We start from the raw sequence: 14,306 nt of genomic DNA, 5'->3' as shown, positions 1-14,306 counted from the left end.
TTCTAAATGAACACATTTCCTAACAGGCTGCTAACTTGGCTGATAACTTTTAATTGAAGCTCAGCTACCTTGCTTTGTGACGATTGGTTACCGTTGCTATGGTAGTCGCACCAGCAAAAATAGCCACACAAACATCCGTAACACCCACCGTCGAGCACCGGAGCAGCATATCTGAGTCCTGCCTCAGATTTTCTGAATTACCCAGAACTAGTGATGCAGCAGTTCAGTCGTTTCACTTCAGGTCTTATTTGATCTTATTTGTGCTTGTTAAGCATCTTTACTGTCGTTTACCGCCACACTAGTTTCTTCTCCCTTTTTATTTGCTCTGCGTGCACCTTTTCACGTGAGGAGTGGATCTAACGATGAGAATGTTACTCGAGTTGACTCTGACTAAATAAAAGCGTCCCGATGACACAGAGAGGAGGAACTTTTCATTCGTGTCATCTCATTTAAACCACAGTCTGTGGTTAGGTCACAGACTAGTGTGGAGCAGCTGGTGCACTGCTGCTGACACGCGGCACACGCAGACCAACAAAAAGTGGCTAAAGACACCAGCGCCTTCGATTTGCCCGTTGTCAGCGATAGTTGATGTAGCTTTTTGAGTGACAATTTAGCCGATTGTGTCCAAATGTCAGCTCTGTCCCATCCCATTCCCATTGTTTCATAGAAAACTTCATATTTGGCGAGATGATTGCAGCTGTAAGAGAACGAGTGAAAATGTCTGTTGCATTGTGTTGCACTGGTGATTTGGTGTTGTAGAGATATCGCCTCATGAATCCATTTTCTTATCTAAATGGCCTTTTTGTTTGTTTTTGGTGTTGCTTGTACGGCAAATGTAGCAGGCAGCCTCTTATGCTGAAGAGATGGTTTTTGGTGTAAAGAGTCTAAGAACTCGTGCTGGCACTTAGTGATGTCTTATGATGCAACTCGACACAGAAATGTGCTATTTGTGTTGTAGGAGAGATTTTAGAAGTGATACGTGTTTCTTATTAGGAAGAATCACACATGTTGTAAGTTCCTGCGAAGTGACTAACATAATCTGTGTCATCTTGTGATCTCACTGAACTTGCGGTTTAACTTTCTGAGACTGCAGACGGCTTAGTTTTATTCATTGCTCGCGGTTGTTGTGCACAACATCGTTATGTTGGGCTGCCAGTCGGTTAGATTCAAGAAATGCTAATGAGTTGCTCAACTTAGAAGCTGAAATAGAAGCTCATATCTGATAAGCAGTACTTGGTTTTACCAGAGGCTGTATCAGAATTTGGTGCCATGGTGACAGAGGCCACACCCAGTGTCTCATACCCAAACAGACCAGATGATTACTTGATCAGTGTTTTGTGTGATTGACTGATATACGTGGCTTTTTGTCTGTGTCTGTTTTCATTTTGTCCTTTCTGCTGCCTCATTGGAGGCTGAAAATGATCAGATCCAGCAAGGTCAGAGTTTTGTTGGAACATTTCCCTCGGGGGTTTGAGAAGAGGTCTAAACAGGGTACTTTCCAATCCTGCAAGCACATAGTTTATCCGGAGGACATCTCCCAGTTGTTGTCTCAGACACTGAAAGCGATGTAATGCTTGTATGTTAGTTTTTTTTTTTTTTTTAAACAGTATTACAGTAGATCGTCATCAGTGTCAATGACAGAAAATACTCAAATTTGATGAAATACTCAAATCCAGGCATTCTGTCATGTCATCATCGGGTTAGCTTAGCTCTCTGTAAGGAAGCCTTTCTCCAGTTTCTCGAAAGCAAGTTGAAGGGGAAACAAATACGAACACAACACTGAACAAACTAGTGTGACTGTGTAATCTATGCTAGAATTGACAGTAACAAAGGCAGTATCATCTTGTTTTGGTAGCTGTATGTTAGCAACCCTGAAATTACACTGGAAACATGATGGAACAAGCAGACAACAAGCAAACTCCATTTGCTTATGAAAGTCATTATGACTTCCACACAGCATCCAATAACAAAACGATGCTCAGTGTAGATTCAGGGTATCTTTGCAGTTGTCATCACTGATAAAAGTAGTGGGAAAGTAGCAGATTTTTCTGTAAACCTTTAGTGATTTATGAAGAGGCAGGGAAACGGGGCAAAGCAGGTTAACTCAGGGTGAGGGGACTGGACGGTGCTGTTCTGTTCCAGGCTTGTCTAACCTGGTTGGTGTGCAGCATGCAGTTGCTGTACCTTTACAATAACCTTGTTGCCAGTGCTCTGTAATGGACTGTCAGGTCTCCGCCCGCCCTCTTTACCTTTTCTATTAGCAAGTAAGGGAAAGTGTGTGTGCGTATGAAAGAGAATACCTCAGGCTATGCCTTCTCTCATAATGCAGTGCCTAAGCTCAAAGGGCTGGACCCGTTGTCATACTGTCAGGATGCGAGTTAGTGAGCTATTTTTCATGGATATCTCTTACTTCCCTTTCCTTGCTCTCTCCCATCTTTAAAAACATCTTCTAAAGCTCTCATTGCTTTTTTTTCTCTTCATCCTGCCAAGCTGCTCTTTCAGATCTGCCCACCATTCCCTGCTCTCCAATTTCCGGATCAGCCTCAGTTCTTTTTTTTTTTTTAAAGTTTTTTAAACTTATTCTCTTCCTCTTATTCTTTTGATTTTCCCTTTCTTTCTTTTTATCAGATCACTATGATGTTCCCATGTAATTCCAAAGCTGTGACAGCTCAGAACAGCCACTAATCAGGGAGCCACTTGACAAACCACTACGCACGTTTCTTTCAGTTTGTCTTCAGTTCCTCTTTTACTCTCAGGTTATTCATTTCTCTCACGCCTCTCAATCTCTTATTCCATCTTTGGCCGGTGTAATCGTACTTCTGGGAACGCTGAAGCATGACAATCCATTTGCAAGTAATGGAGTCCTGCTCTCTGCCGTGCGCTCTTGTTATTTTGGCTTCCACTTCCACTACTCCTTTGCCCTCTCCCCTTCTTCCCTGTGATGTCGTCATACGATAAACTATGGAGCGCTGAGTTTATGGGACGGCTTGCACAATATAGCCTGCTGCACAAGTGGTTATTCATGATTTTTCTCAGTGCGTGTTAAGCACAGATGAACACCGATTTAAATGCTGACATACACGTTGTCATTAGTTAAAGCTAATAAGATTAGCAGGGTGAGACAAAAGACTCCTTGTAGTGAGACACTGTAGTTTAATGTGCTGTGTAATGGTTGTTTCTGGAACATAGGCGCTATAGAAAGACACTGATGTACTGTGAAGCGCCGCATTTTGGTCATTGACATGAAGTTCAGCTTATATTAAGAATATTCTTAATATTTGATGACACCAGTACTATTTACAGCAGGTGCAGTTAAATACTTGGACATAGACACTGTACAGCCTGTTGCCTACAGTGCCTCCAGCCAGTCCAGTGCAGCTACTTCCTCTTATTCCATTATTTCCAGTCAGATGTGCAATACGTATCAAAAAGTACTGGGCTCCTTGCATATCTAGAGGAGCTGCTCAGCCAGTGCATGAAGCTCCTGATGCAGTTTATGTGCTGATGTTAATGCCAGAGGAGGTTTGGAACTTGACATTCAGCATCCCTTTTGCCACTGCATGGCTGAGATGCTGTGGTTGATATAACCTTGACTTTGCAATACTATCAGCAGCAGTTGGAAATGATTACTTTGCAGAAACTGTAACCCAGTCTCGACTGTTGGCTGCTGCCTTAGTGCCTTGAGGCGGTGGCCAGTGTGTCATGTGCTCGTCACTGTTTGTGGGTAAAAAAAAAAAAAAAACAGATAAAAGAAGTTACTGACGGTCAGACAATAGCCAAAGGTTTTTAAGTCCGTCTTTACACAAATGTGTTGCTGCTTTTACACTCTATATAGATGCTGCATTGGTATACTAAAGTACACCAGAAGGTTTCTGATAGCTTAAGTCGTATCTCTTATTTATAGATTCATTTATATGTAAATATTAGTTTATAGAGGTTGGCAGGAACTCTGAAGTGATATTCAGAGTGGATGGTGAGGAGTAACACTGCTTTACACGCTTTCCCTGTGAGTCCTTAAAGCCCCAGTCACACACAGGCCCAGAGACCAGTTTGTGACCTCTTGGCAACCACTAAAAGCCTAAAAGTCCAGGTGAGTGGCATCTGGGAATGTGCACATTTCTTTAGTGAGCACTGATGGATACTATGTAGCGAGGTTCAGTGACATTGTGGGAAAATGCCCACAATAAGTAAAACAGAGTGGCGCAAATGTGGAAAATTGTTGCTTAACTTCCTAAGACCCGAACTCTTCCACGTCATGCATTTTTAATTTCTCTTTGATATTTGGGCATATTGGGGCTCAATGAATGTTAAAAACAAAGAATTACCAGATTTTTTTTTTTTTTTTACCTTATTTTTGTTTTTATGAAAAATCAGAGCCACATATGAAGATATTCGTTTAAAATTTTGATAGAACAGTAGCAGTATAATGTCTTCGTAAGTGGATATCAGGCCCTTGTAGAGCAAAATTGAGTATTTTGGTCTAAATAACCCAAAATGTGATGTCCACATATGTGGACGCCAGGTCCTAGGAGGTTAAAGTCACTTGTTTGTCAATCGCAATTTTATTGTTGAAAGGTCGCTGTTTGCTCACAGCAAGCACATTTTTGTGATGAGACCAATATGTAAAAATGTAAAATGTGAATAACATGTTAGCTTTTGGACTCATTTTAGCTTCCTGTCTTAAATTCAGTTTAGCTTCTTCGACTGCAGGGAAAGAAGAAAATATTTTGGCCTTGGAAGTTTAGGAAACTGCAGTTCCCTGGGGAACTAGTAATGCACTATTGGGAAATGAAAAATAAGGAGCAGAGATTCAGACATCCTTTCAAACCTTGAAGTGTGTCTTGCTTTTGTGCCGACATTGGCTCAGCATTTAACCCAAGAAATTATTTGCTCTCCTTGAATCTCTTTAGTATTCAGAGCTATCTGAGTGTGGGTGGTTTTTTTTTTTTTTTTTTTTTTTCCCCTCTCTCTCTCTGTGATATTTCTCTTGCGTGCCAAAAATAAAACAGGAGCCCACGCTGTATACTAAAACAAACACACTGTTTAAGTAGATTGTCTCCTTCCTGTACAGGAGGCGTGAGTTTCCATTTCAGATGCCGTGTGCGTGGATGGAATGGCCCATGCCTTTTCCCTTGGCATTTGTTGTGATTGGCCCGCGCTATTCTGAGGACACTAACTTGGTTAATTTGTAATCATGCTTCCGGACGTGAGATCACATTTAAAAAAAAGACCATAATGCGTGCGCGCGAACACACTCACACACACAAATACACTCTTACTCGTAACAGAGCGTCATCATGGCCTTTTGCTCGATTAACTCTTTTCTTCAGTTCTCCTCTTTGTCTTCAGACAGATCCTAATGTATTCCCTCTATCTCACGTAGTCCCGATTCATGCACACATACTTAACAGTAAGATATCAGATTAGCTTCATGGGACAGTGCTGTTTTGTTGTTTTTAAATAGATGTTTTCATCAGTTAAGCAGTGCTGCTCATAATTCACTGCCTCCAATTAGCTTTGTAGCCAGTAGCAATAAATGTTTCTGTTGTTTGCTGGTAAGTCAGGTTTCTATAGTTACTGAATGCTTGTGCTTTGAAGCTCTCAGCACCGTGTTTGCATGGGAGTGCATGTCCACCAGAGCGTTTTTGCTGCTTTGACCCAGCATCACATCCTACTTGTAGAAGTGCTGACAAACATGTTGATACTGCTGCTCCCCTGTGAGTTTGTACCTGTTTATACCATAGTATGATTAGAAACCAGTGAAAAGTGAAAATATGGGTAAATATTGTCTTAGTAGAAGTCAGCAACAAAAGGCCTAAAGACCAGTTGGCAACCACTAGTCGCTAAGGACAAATGAGGTTTCCATGACCAGTTGCGGGTGATTGCTAGAGGTGTTGTCTTTAGGTGAAAATGGTCACAAAGAGTCAGTACTGGACCAGATGCCTCCTTGCAAGTGCATATAGTTGGTATGGAAGACGACAACACTTGATAACTATATGTGAAAGTGAAGAGTGGCACACAAACCTGAAATAAAGACTGTTCGCTTTCAAAGTTTTACTTTGCTGTATTCCATACAAACTATGGGTTACCTTAGTATTTTGCCAGTGGCTAAAGCAATTGGCAGCCACCAACCTCCAACCTCCACTCTCCACCTGGTTGGCAAACAGATATTTGTTTTCCAAGCGATGAGCCAGGAGGTCACCGACTAACCTGTAGGCCTGTGTAGCTGAGGCTTTAGGTTTAAGTGATTATTGGATGCTGTGTGGGTTCTTTTATTTGTGTGTGTTTTGGGGTTTTTTTTGTTTTTTTAATGCTGCGTCTGTGACTCGCATCCAGATAAGCGATATGACTGAAGCAAAATGACTGAATTTGGTGCACCTTTTACAAGAAACTGGGCATGGCCACAGGATCACTGGAAAAGTTGTCATGGATGTTGGCATGGACAATAGTGATGGGATTTCCGGCTCTTTTTAGAGATCCGTTTCTTTCGGCTCGCATCACTAAAAAGAGCCGGCTCTTTTGGCTCCCAACCGGCTCTTCAGGTTGTTTTGTTGCTTTAATTAATTATTAAAAACAATATAAAATTATGCACAAAAGGAATTACTAATGTAAAAAAACCAAAACGTGGTTTTCTTTATATATAAATGTTTATATATAAATATATACGGTGGCCCCTAGAGACAAAGCACGTACAAACTCCAAAGCATGTACAAACTCCAAAACACACATTTCTAGCGTTAACTGAACTTCCAAAACAGAGCTACCTAGATCACTTAAATTACACAATTGAAAGCATGAAAGCATATGTGTATTGTTTGGTACTTCCTGGCTTGTGTAGCCACTAGGTAACAAAAGCTCAACACTGCATCTAGCATCCTGGAGCACTTCTGTTGTGTTTTATGTATTTGGGAGTTTTTACATGTTACGGCCACCGTAAATATACTTTTATTTATTCACTCCACATAAAATGTAATAAATAAATCATATAATACAAAAAACAGCTATTTACATTTCAACTTTTAACTATTTAAATTTTCAGCTTTTTCGTTTTAAACAAATTTAACATAAAACAACACAAAACACTGAAAACCACAACACAATTAAATATAAATTAAAATATGAAAACAAAAAGAAGATTTCGATGTGGACCAGTCTGTGAGTTGTTTGGTACCAGGCCACAAGAGTTGAGGCTCGGGTGTGAAATGTTTTTTTGGGTTGTTTTTTTTTTTTAATCTTTTTTTTAAATTTTTTAATTTTGTTGTATTTATCTGCGTCACCTTTAACGGCCAGTCTGTGAAAAATGTTGTCGGACATAAACCGGTCCATGGCGCAAAAAAGGTTGGGGACCGCTGGTGTAGGCTGCATAGTTGATGGTATGGGTGGTGGATCAGTGCTCATGGCATTGGTGACGTCTGTGAAGGCACAATTATCAGTGAAAGAGACTGGTTTTAAAGCAAGCCATAGGCAGGGGTGTCACCAATTGGGGGGCTGAGAGGGGGCAATGGCCATCGCCAAAAATTTGCAGTGTTTGTTGTGCCACTCCAATATTAGTGGCCCCCATATGGCCACCCCTATGAAAAACTTCTGGAAGCACCACTGGCCATAGGAATGCTTTGCTATAAGCAAGAGAATATCAAATAACATTTTCTTACAGTGGTATTTGTTTAAAAAAAGTCTAGAGATTGTCCACAAGGTATAAATTTATATTATGACCATGTTTTAAGATCACCGCATCTATTGATGGAGGATCTGCTTTGTGGAAAACCAAAGCTACACACTATTTTTTTTTAGTTATTACACAATAGTACAGCAGTGACCAAAGCAGGAATATATGCTGGGGTGTTTTTTTTTCTTTTTTGTTTTGTTTTTTGTGTAGTGTCTGAACATGCTGCACACACAGATGAGCACAAAGAGAACAGTTTGTTTGAGTGATAACACTGTGAGAGCTCTGTGATTATCATGGGAATAGATGTGGAAGCAGAGGGGATATATCAGCTAGAGTCTGTCCTGTGGGTAAAAGAACTGAGCTGTACTGACCCTCCCACAAGTGATAAATGGTAGAGGTTAGTGCCAGTGGAAATCACCTCATGTCGTTATATGAGCCGGCTTAATTTCCTAGGCTTTCACTGCTTTCCTTTCTCTCATTCCTCTTGGTTCTGTCTCGCTATTATTCGTGTTCTTTTTTTACTCATACCGGCCTCTCTTTGCCCTTATTTCCCCTTTTTTGTTTTTCTCTTCTCCCTATTTTTTATTCTTGACTTGTTGATGTTTCTATTTTTTTTCCTACCAGATTTTACATCACAAAAGGCATCATTTGTACTCGGAGCTAATAAAAGAATGGCAAATTAAAACGCATATATAGAAGTAGAAATTTGCTAGCCAAATGAATTACCCACACCAATGCGTGGATCTCTCTTCTGAAAACATTGGCCCTTGTTCTGGTAGGCTAAAGTACAGCTATATTTTCACATTGCACCGTTATAGACAGGCCTATTGGTTTTACCACTGCTAATTCCAACCAGTTGTAAAGAATTAGGGGTGGGTGCAAGACAGAGAGCGCGACAGTGCAGTTATCCTGTGTGAGGTCGCGTATTGAAGGTCACCGCAGGGGAACAGGCCACGCTTTGAGCTCTGCAGTGACTGGCTGGTCGATACAGTGTCCTAGCTGCTGCCCTATTTCTAACTGGGCGGGCAGACACACAGGCAGCTGAACAAGTGAGCACTAGTAGACTCAGAGAATTCAGACTATAAATGCTGGAATTTTCTCTGCAGTAAAACTATTGGAAGGGTTTCATGGAATAGCAAGTACATCCCAGCTGCGTCACAGGAAGTGTTGCTACTAGCAGACATTTAGAAATTAAAGAAAGTAAGGATCTATATATTGGCTAAATATGAATATAATACAAGCACATATTGGCCCCCTGAAATAATAGGAGTATATCAGCAAAGCAAATATTGTTTAAACAATTTCAACCTTTCACAGGTGGAAAAGAGCTGAAAACACAGTAAAGGAGGTCTTTACATTACAGTTCACATGTTGTAATGTGTGAAGTGCAGAAAATAAAGTTGTCCTTAGTTGGCTGGATGGCTATGTGGTTTCCCACGGCGTCACCACAGTGTATGGATCCACATGTTTGATTTGGAACAAATTTTAAACCAGATGCCCTTCCTGATGTAACTCTCCTATTTATCGGGGCTTGGGACCAGCACTAGGAGTGCACTAGCTTTTGATTCCCCTGAGGCTGGATATGGGTCTCCTCCTGCTCTCGAATTGCTGATATCTTGCATCTAAAGTGACTGTTTTAACCACTAGATCATGGAGCCACAGTGAGAATTAAAATTCATCGGGAAGTCAAGCAGACATGCAAACAGTCACATCAGGACAGTGTTGTTTCACTCAAATCTAACAAGTAATCTAGAAGGAGGGATTCTTGCAAAAATGGCGAGGTGCTCGAAAATGATGAATACGATCTGGCACAGTTCGGGTGAACGTGTGATCATTAGGTGATCATGTGTTGCCAATTTTACTAAAATCTAATCATTAATTATTGTACCATAATGTTTCCTGTGAATTGTGGAGCTAAAAACAAAAGCAGGGGGCTAAATGGGTGTGAGCGGATGACCGAGTGGTTCGGGGGATGTGGTCAGTACAAGTTTTTCAGCGAGAACTGAAGTGAGATTTTTACTTTACTTTACTTTATAGTTTAGCTTAGGTTATGCAACTGTTATGGGAATGCAATTTTCCAACTATAATAAATCCAAATGAATAGACACAGGGTCTGCAGCAGACCATAGAAAGTGGACCAGCAACCATTTTTCACAGAGGGGCCTTGGCTCAAGTCACTTTGCTATTCTTTAAGGGAAAAACACAGAAAAAGCAGCTTGAACTCAGACAAGCTGTGAATAATTACAACCACTTTATTGGGCAGCATGTCTTTTGTCATGTCTCCCCTCAACCGCAACCAATCGTTTTCATATCAGTTCAGTTCAATTTTATTTATATAGCACCAAATCAAAACAAGAGTCACCTCAAGGCGCTTTAGATTATTATTAAAGCAGTGGTTCCCAAACTTTTTTTACTAGGCCCCCCTTTGTTTTACAAGAAAATCCTCACGCCCCCCACCACCAAAACCCCAGCGCACAAACACTAAGCGCACAAACACCCATTTTTCTTTTTTTCAAACTCCATTGTGGTTTATTTCACACCTCAAACATTTAGTAAACAATTAAGCAAATACAAGTAAACTGCAATAGTAGTAGTTAGTAATAAAATACACCTACTAAGTCGTGATTATATAAATAAAATGTAGTTAAATTGGTTTATTGCAGCTGATATTTTCAATGTTTTTGGTGGGAACACAGTTCTGTCTGATGGCTGATGCAAAACTGCTTCTTTTTTCTAGTTTTAAATCACAAAGCAGCTGATAAACTGCAAGTTAAGTTTACACATCCTAGTCTATATAATAACCATTTGCAGAGGGTATTTAAAGGCAAAAAAGTGGGAAATATGCGATCTGTCTTTTTAGAGTGTTTATTTAGAGGGGAAAACTTGTAAGGAAGTAATGTAGTAATGAGGAGTGTATTGTAATTGTGGAGACTTGTTATGCAGAGAAAAATGGAAGTAATTAAAAAGTCTTGGTTTAGCCTTCTTTGGGAAAATTATGCAAGTGATGGAGTATCTTGCAGGTCTTTGCCTCATCACTCATTTCTTTTGCTGTGATGATGATTCATTGTCTTTCTAAATAAGCAGCCTGCTGCATGACAAGGATTTATTCTCCATCTAATGGGCAGCTTCAGTACACGCTGCATGATAATGAAGACATTTTTCACGGGACGTGTCGGTTCCATCATACGTGAGCTCTTTACAGGAAATTAAGTCAGTGGCATTGAAGGGGTCTGGACATTGCAGAGGCAGATGGTTTCTATATTTGGGAGTTTTGTGAAGACGCCTTTAAGTAGGGCTGTTCGATATAATGATATATATCGGATGATGATATAAAAACGTCTATCGTTTCATTTTACGCTATCGTTTGTTTCGTGGTGTCGCAAAATAAACTGTCTACGGTAATATTTTTTCATCGTTCTGATGGTCACTGTAGTGGCTATATTAATTAAAGTTCTCTCTTTCTCTTATATTTAATATAACCACACTACGGATGGACAAGCGCCTGTTTTTATGCGTTGTGGTTAGCAACAACGACGGTAACACCATTGCGTGTCTGCTTGTTTATGTTCCACATAAACCTTTCACAATAAAGCTCAAGATCCTGTTGAGACTTTTCAAAATAAACTGAATCATGTGAAAGAGCAGATTATCTATGGATGAGAAGTAAAAAAGAGCCGCCAGGTGCTTAAAAAAATAAACCTTAGACTCAAACGTTAGAACAGGCTTTTCCCCGCAGCACGCCGTGTTATAAATACTCACAAAGAAAACGGCGGGTGTTACAACTTATGTCTAAAAATGTATCGTTTCATACATCGGTTAAAACACTGGACTCCAGCTACATGACGCGCAGCTGGAAACACTCTACGCAAGTCGAGCTGCCTGAGATTCACAGAATTTACAGAAAATGTTACATTTTTGTGATTTATATCATTATCGGGACGATAGATGTCTTATATCGGGATATGAGATTTTGGTCATATCGCACAGCCCTACCTTTAAGTATAATCTCGGTGTCGGTACAGTTTGGAATAGACAACATTTTAGATGATCTTCTCACTGGACTCACAAGTGTTACAGTTATCCTCATCATCAGTTTGTTTAGTCATCTTTCATTAGCTGCAGGGAAGCATGTGAGAATACAACAGTTGGCCATGTGGGTAGAAAAGTTCACAGAGTAGAAATGAGCCGACTCACTGCTTTGTCAAAGCAGCATGGTTACCACCGAGTCCTGTGCTTTTTGAGTGAGACATGGAAGTGTGCAGTAGCTAAATGACTAGCAGCATCTGTTAACAGAGGAAATTGGGTTCTGCACAATCCTCCGAGCTCATCGCTTGGCATTTCTCAGACCCCGTGGGAATTGCTTTCCTTACAGTTGCCCTGAAAACACTCGGTTTCCTTTTCTTACAGGGGAAACTGTAATCTTTACCAGATATCTGATGTAATGAAATCTGTGATGTGGTTTAGATTCCCTAAACAGGAGAAATGCATCCTCCCTGCTGACACAAAATCGGATTATTGAACATTGCTCGTCTAGGTTATTTATGACACACTCATGTTTTTCTCCACCCCCCTTCCTTTGTAAATATGAGTCTCACACAAATGGCCAATAGCAAGCACACATACATTTAGAAAGAACACAGACACACTTTAACTCCCACACACGCTGCCTGTCAAGGAGTTTGGCTCGGCATCACGTAAACAAGAGGTCGACAAACACGGCATGAGGCGAGAAAGACGTCGGGGTTGTTTTTGATGTTGCAGGAAGAGCTGTGAAGTCTGAGATTTAGCCGTGAAGTCGATCTGTGTTGTAGAGGGGGGATAAAGTGAGGACACCAAGCAAGTCCAATCTAGGTTATCCACAAACATCAAGGCTAGAGAGGAAGGCGGCCAAGGAGAGGGGGAGGAAACAGTTCGGTCCAACTACAGCTTCATATTTGGATGTCTTTTATACATATACATGTTTGGGAATGCAATGCTGTTACTCATACAGAAATGTTCTCTGTACTTAATGATATGATCATATGGTAAAGTAAATCGGTATTTATAATTTATATATGATCAGCCCTTTTATGTGCAGGAAGGGTTCATTTGAGACAAAGGTGAATCATCCAGCTCTGTCATCTTTTCTCATACAGAAGTGGGGAATCGAGAAATCACGTGTTCCTGTTAGTTGCTAGTTTCATTTTGGATGTCTGTGCCGTGGTTTCCCCTTCTCTTTCCTTAGCCAGAAGCTTGAATAGCCTGTTAACATCTGCAGATCGGCTGGAGGCCACAAAAATCGACCTTCCTTTATGTTCAAGTAAAAGAGTGTTGTGGAAAATACGGCAGTGAATGGGGAACAGTGAGAGGCCAGTGCGAAGCAGCTGATTTTCCCCCTCTCTCCCGCTCTGTCTCTCTTATTCTCCGAACTCCCCCACCCCATGCCCCCACTCCTTTCGTGAAAGGAGCTATTGTCTCTGGCCTGGATTGAAAAACTCACACAGTACTTTTCCTTTGAGGACTTAAAAAACTTGCGTAAATGAAAAGCGGTTCATGTCCAGTGCGTACCGTACGCGTGCAGACTTTTCTGTCCCCACACATGCTTCTTCGCACACCTGCTTGAACCAAAAACACAAACACAACACATCCTCAGCCACGTGGGTCATATAAGGCCGCTGACAGATGAACATGCAGTGTGTGTGTGTGTGTGTGCGTCTGTGTCTGACAGCTCTAGTCTGCTGAGAAATCTCAGATTCCAGGCCCTCTTAGTCTGCTGGCCGCTGAGCAAAGCTCCGCCTCTTTACCTCCACTGCCCCCCTTCTCTTGTCACCCAGAGCCTGACACATGCAGACCAGCTCTGATCGCTGCTCATCACACTGTGTGGAGGCCTGTCACAACAGTCTGTTGTGCTGCTTGCGATAACTTAGTTTGGAGAAATCCCTGATCTCTGGATGGGACATGTAAACATGGGACCTGCAGCTAAACTTTTACGGGCCTTGGAGGAGTTTTGAGGTCAGAGTGGGGGGGTTAAACTCTCCGGGCTGGACTAAAGCAACCTGCAGCCATGGCTGGACTACAAGACCGACCCAAAGCGGCCACTCTGCCGTCCCGTTCCTGCAGCAGCGTCCCAGGGACCGGTCGATTGCAGAGGCGCATGGCCTTGTGCAGGATGGAGGACTGCACCTTTGACAGCTTTGAGCTGCTTTACAGTGGAGCTGTCGATAATTTCAAAAGCCATAAAAGTAACCTCAACCTCAGTAAGTTTGCCATCTTTGGAATATAAGCCGGACGTGACTAACACAAGCCGGCCTGTTTTAAAAGTGTTCTGAGGTCTGTAAGGTGCTCTAAACTTTACTTTTTAAATTGCTGAATCCATGGAGGTATTTAAAGGTTACGTGCAAGTGTGAATGATTTGATTTTAACTCAGTTTATCAAAGAAGTTTTAACCAGATGAGTAAGTTGGGAACCAGGACTCATCTGTCCAGCTAAATATAGCATCTCTACCTCAGTAGTGGATCAGGACCATAAAAAATTCATTGTATAGGTTTGGGCTCTACTACCTCTAATAATGGTGTGACGAGACAAGAAGGAAAAATTGCATGTATGCTTTGATTTAGGAAATTTCTGTATAGTGGTTATTATTGTCACAAATCCTCATGAG

The 14,306-nt window shown here is 41.2% G+C and overlaps 1 protein-coding gene across 9 annotated transcripts in view; it reads left to right on the top strand.

The window, feature by feature from the left end:
• The window catches only part of gramd4a (GRAM domain containing 4a), a 68,820-nt gene that overhangs the window by 27,121 nt on the left and 27,393 nt on the right, over positions 1–14,306 (top strand). Inside the window, exon 1 of one of the 9 annotated variants that reach the window (XM_085137744.1) lies at positions 7,237–13,902. The exons of the other annotated variants lie outside the window; for them this stretch is intronic. Within the exon in view, the coding sequence (XP_084993870.1) occupies positions 13,710–13,902 (193 nt within the window). The 5' untranslated portion in view covers positions 7,237–13,709. Of the gene's footprint in view, positions 1–7,236; positions 13,903–14,306 lie in introns of those variants that run through there. 9 annotated transcript variants of the gene reach the window in all.

The sequence above is a fragment of the Neolamprologus multifasciatus genome, chromosome 17 (assembly GCF_963576455.1).
Source record: "Neolamprologus multifasciatus chromosome 17, fNeoMul1.2, whole genome shotgun sequence".
NCBI lineage: Eukaryota > Metazoa > Chordata > Actinopteri > Cichliformes > Cichlidae > Neolamprologus > Neolamprologus multifasciatus.
Note: the sequence above shows the minus strand (reverse complement) of the source record. Positions and strands in the feature narration are given on the sequence as shown.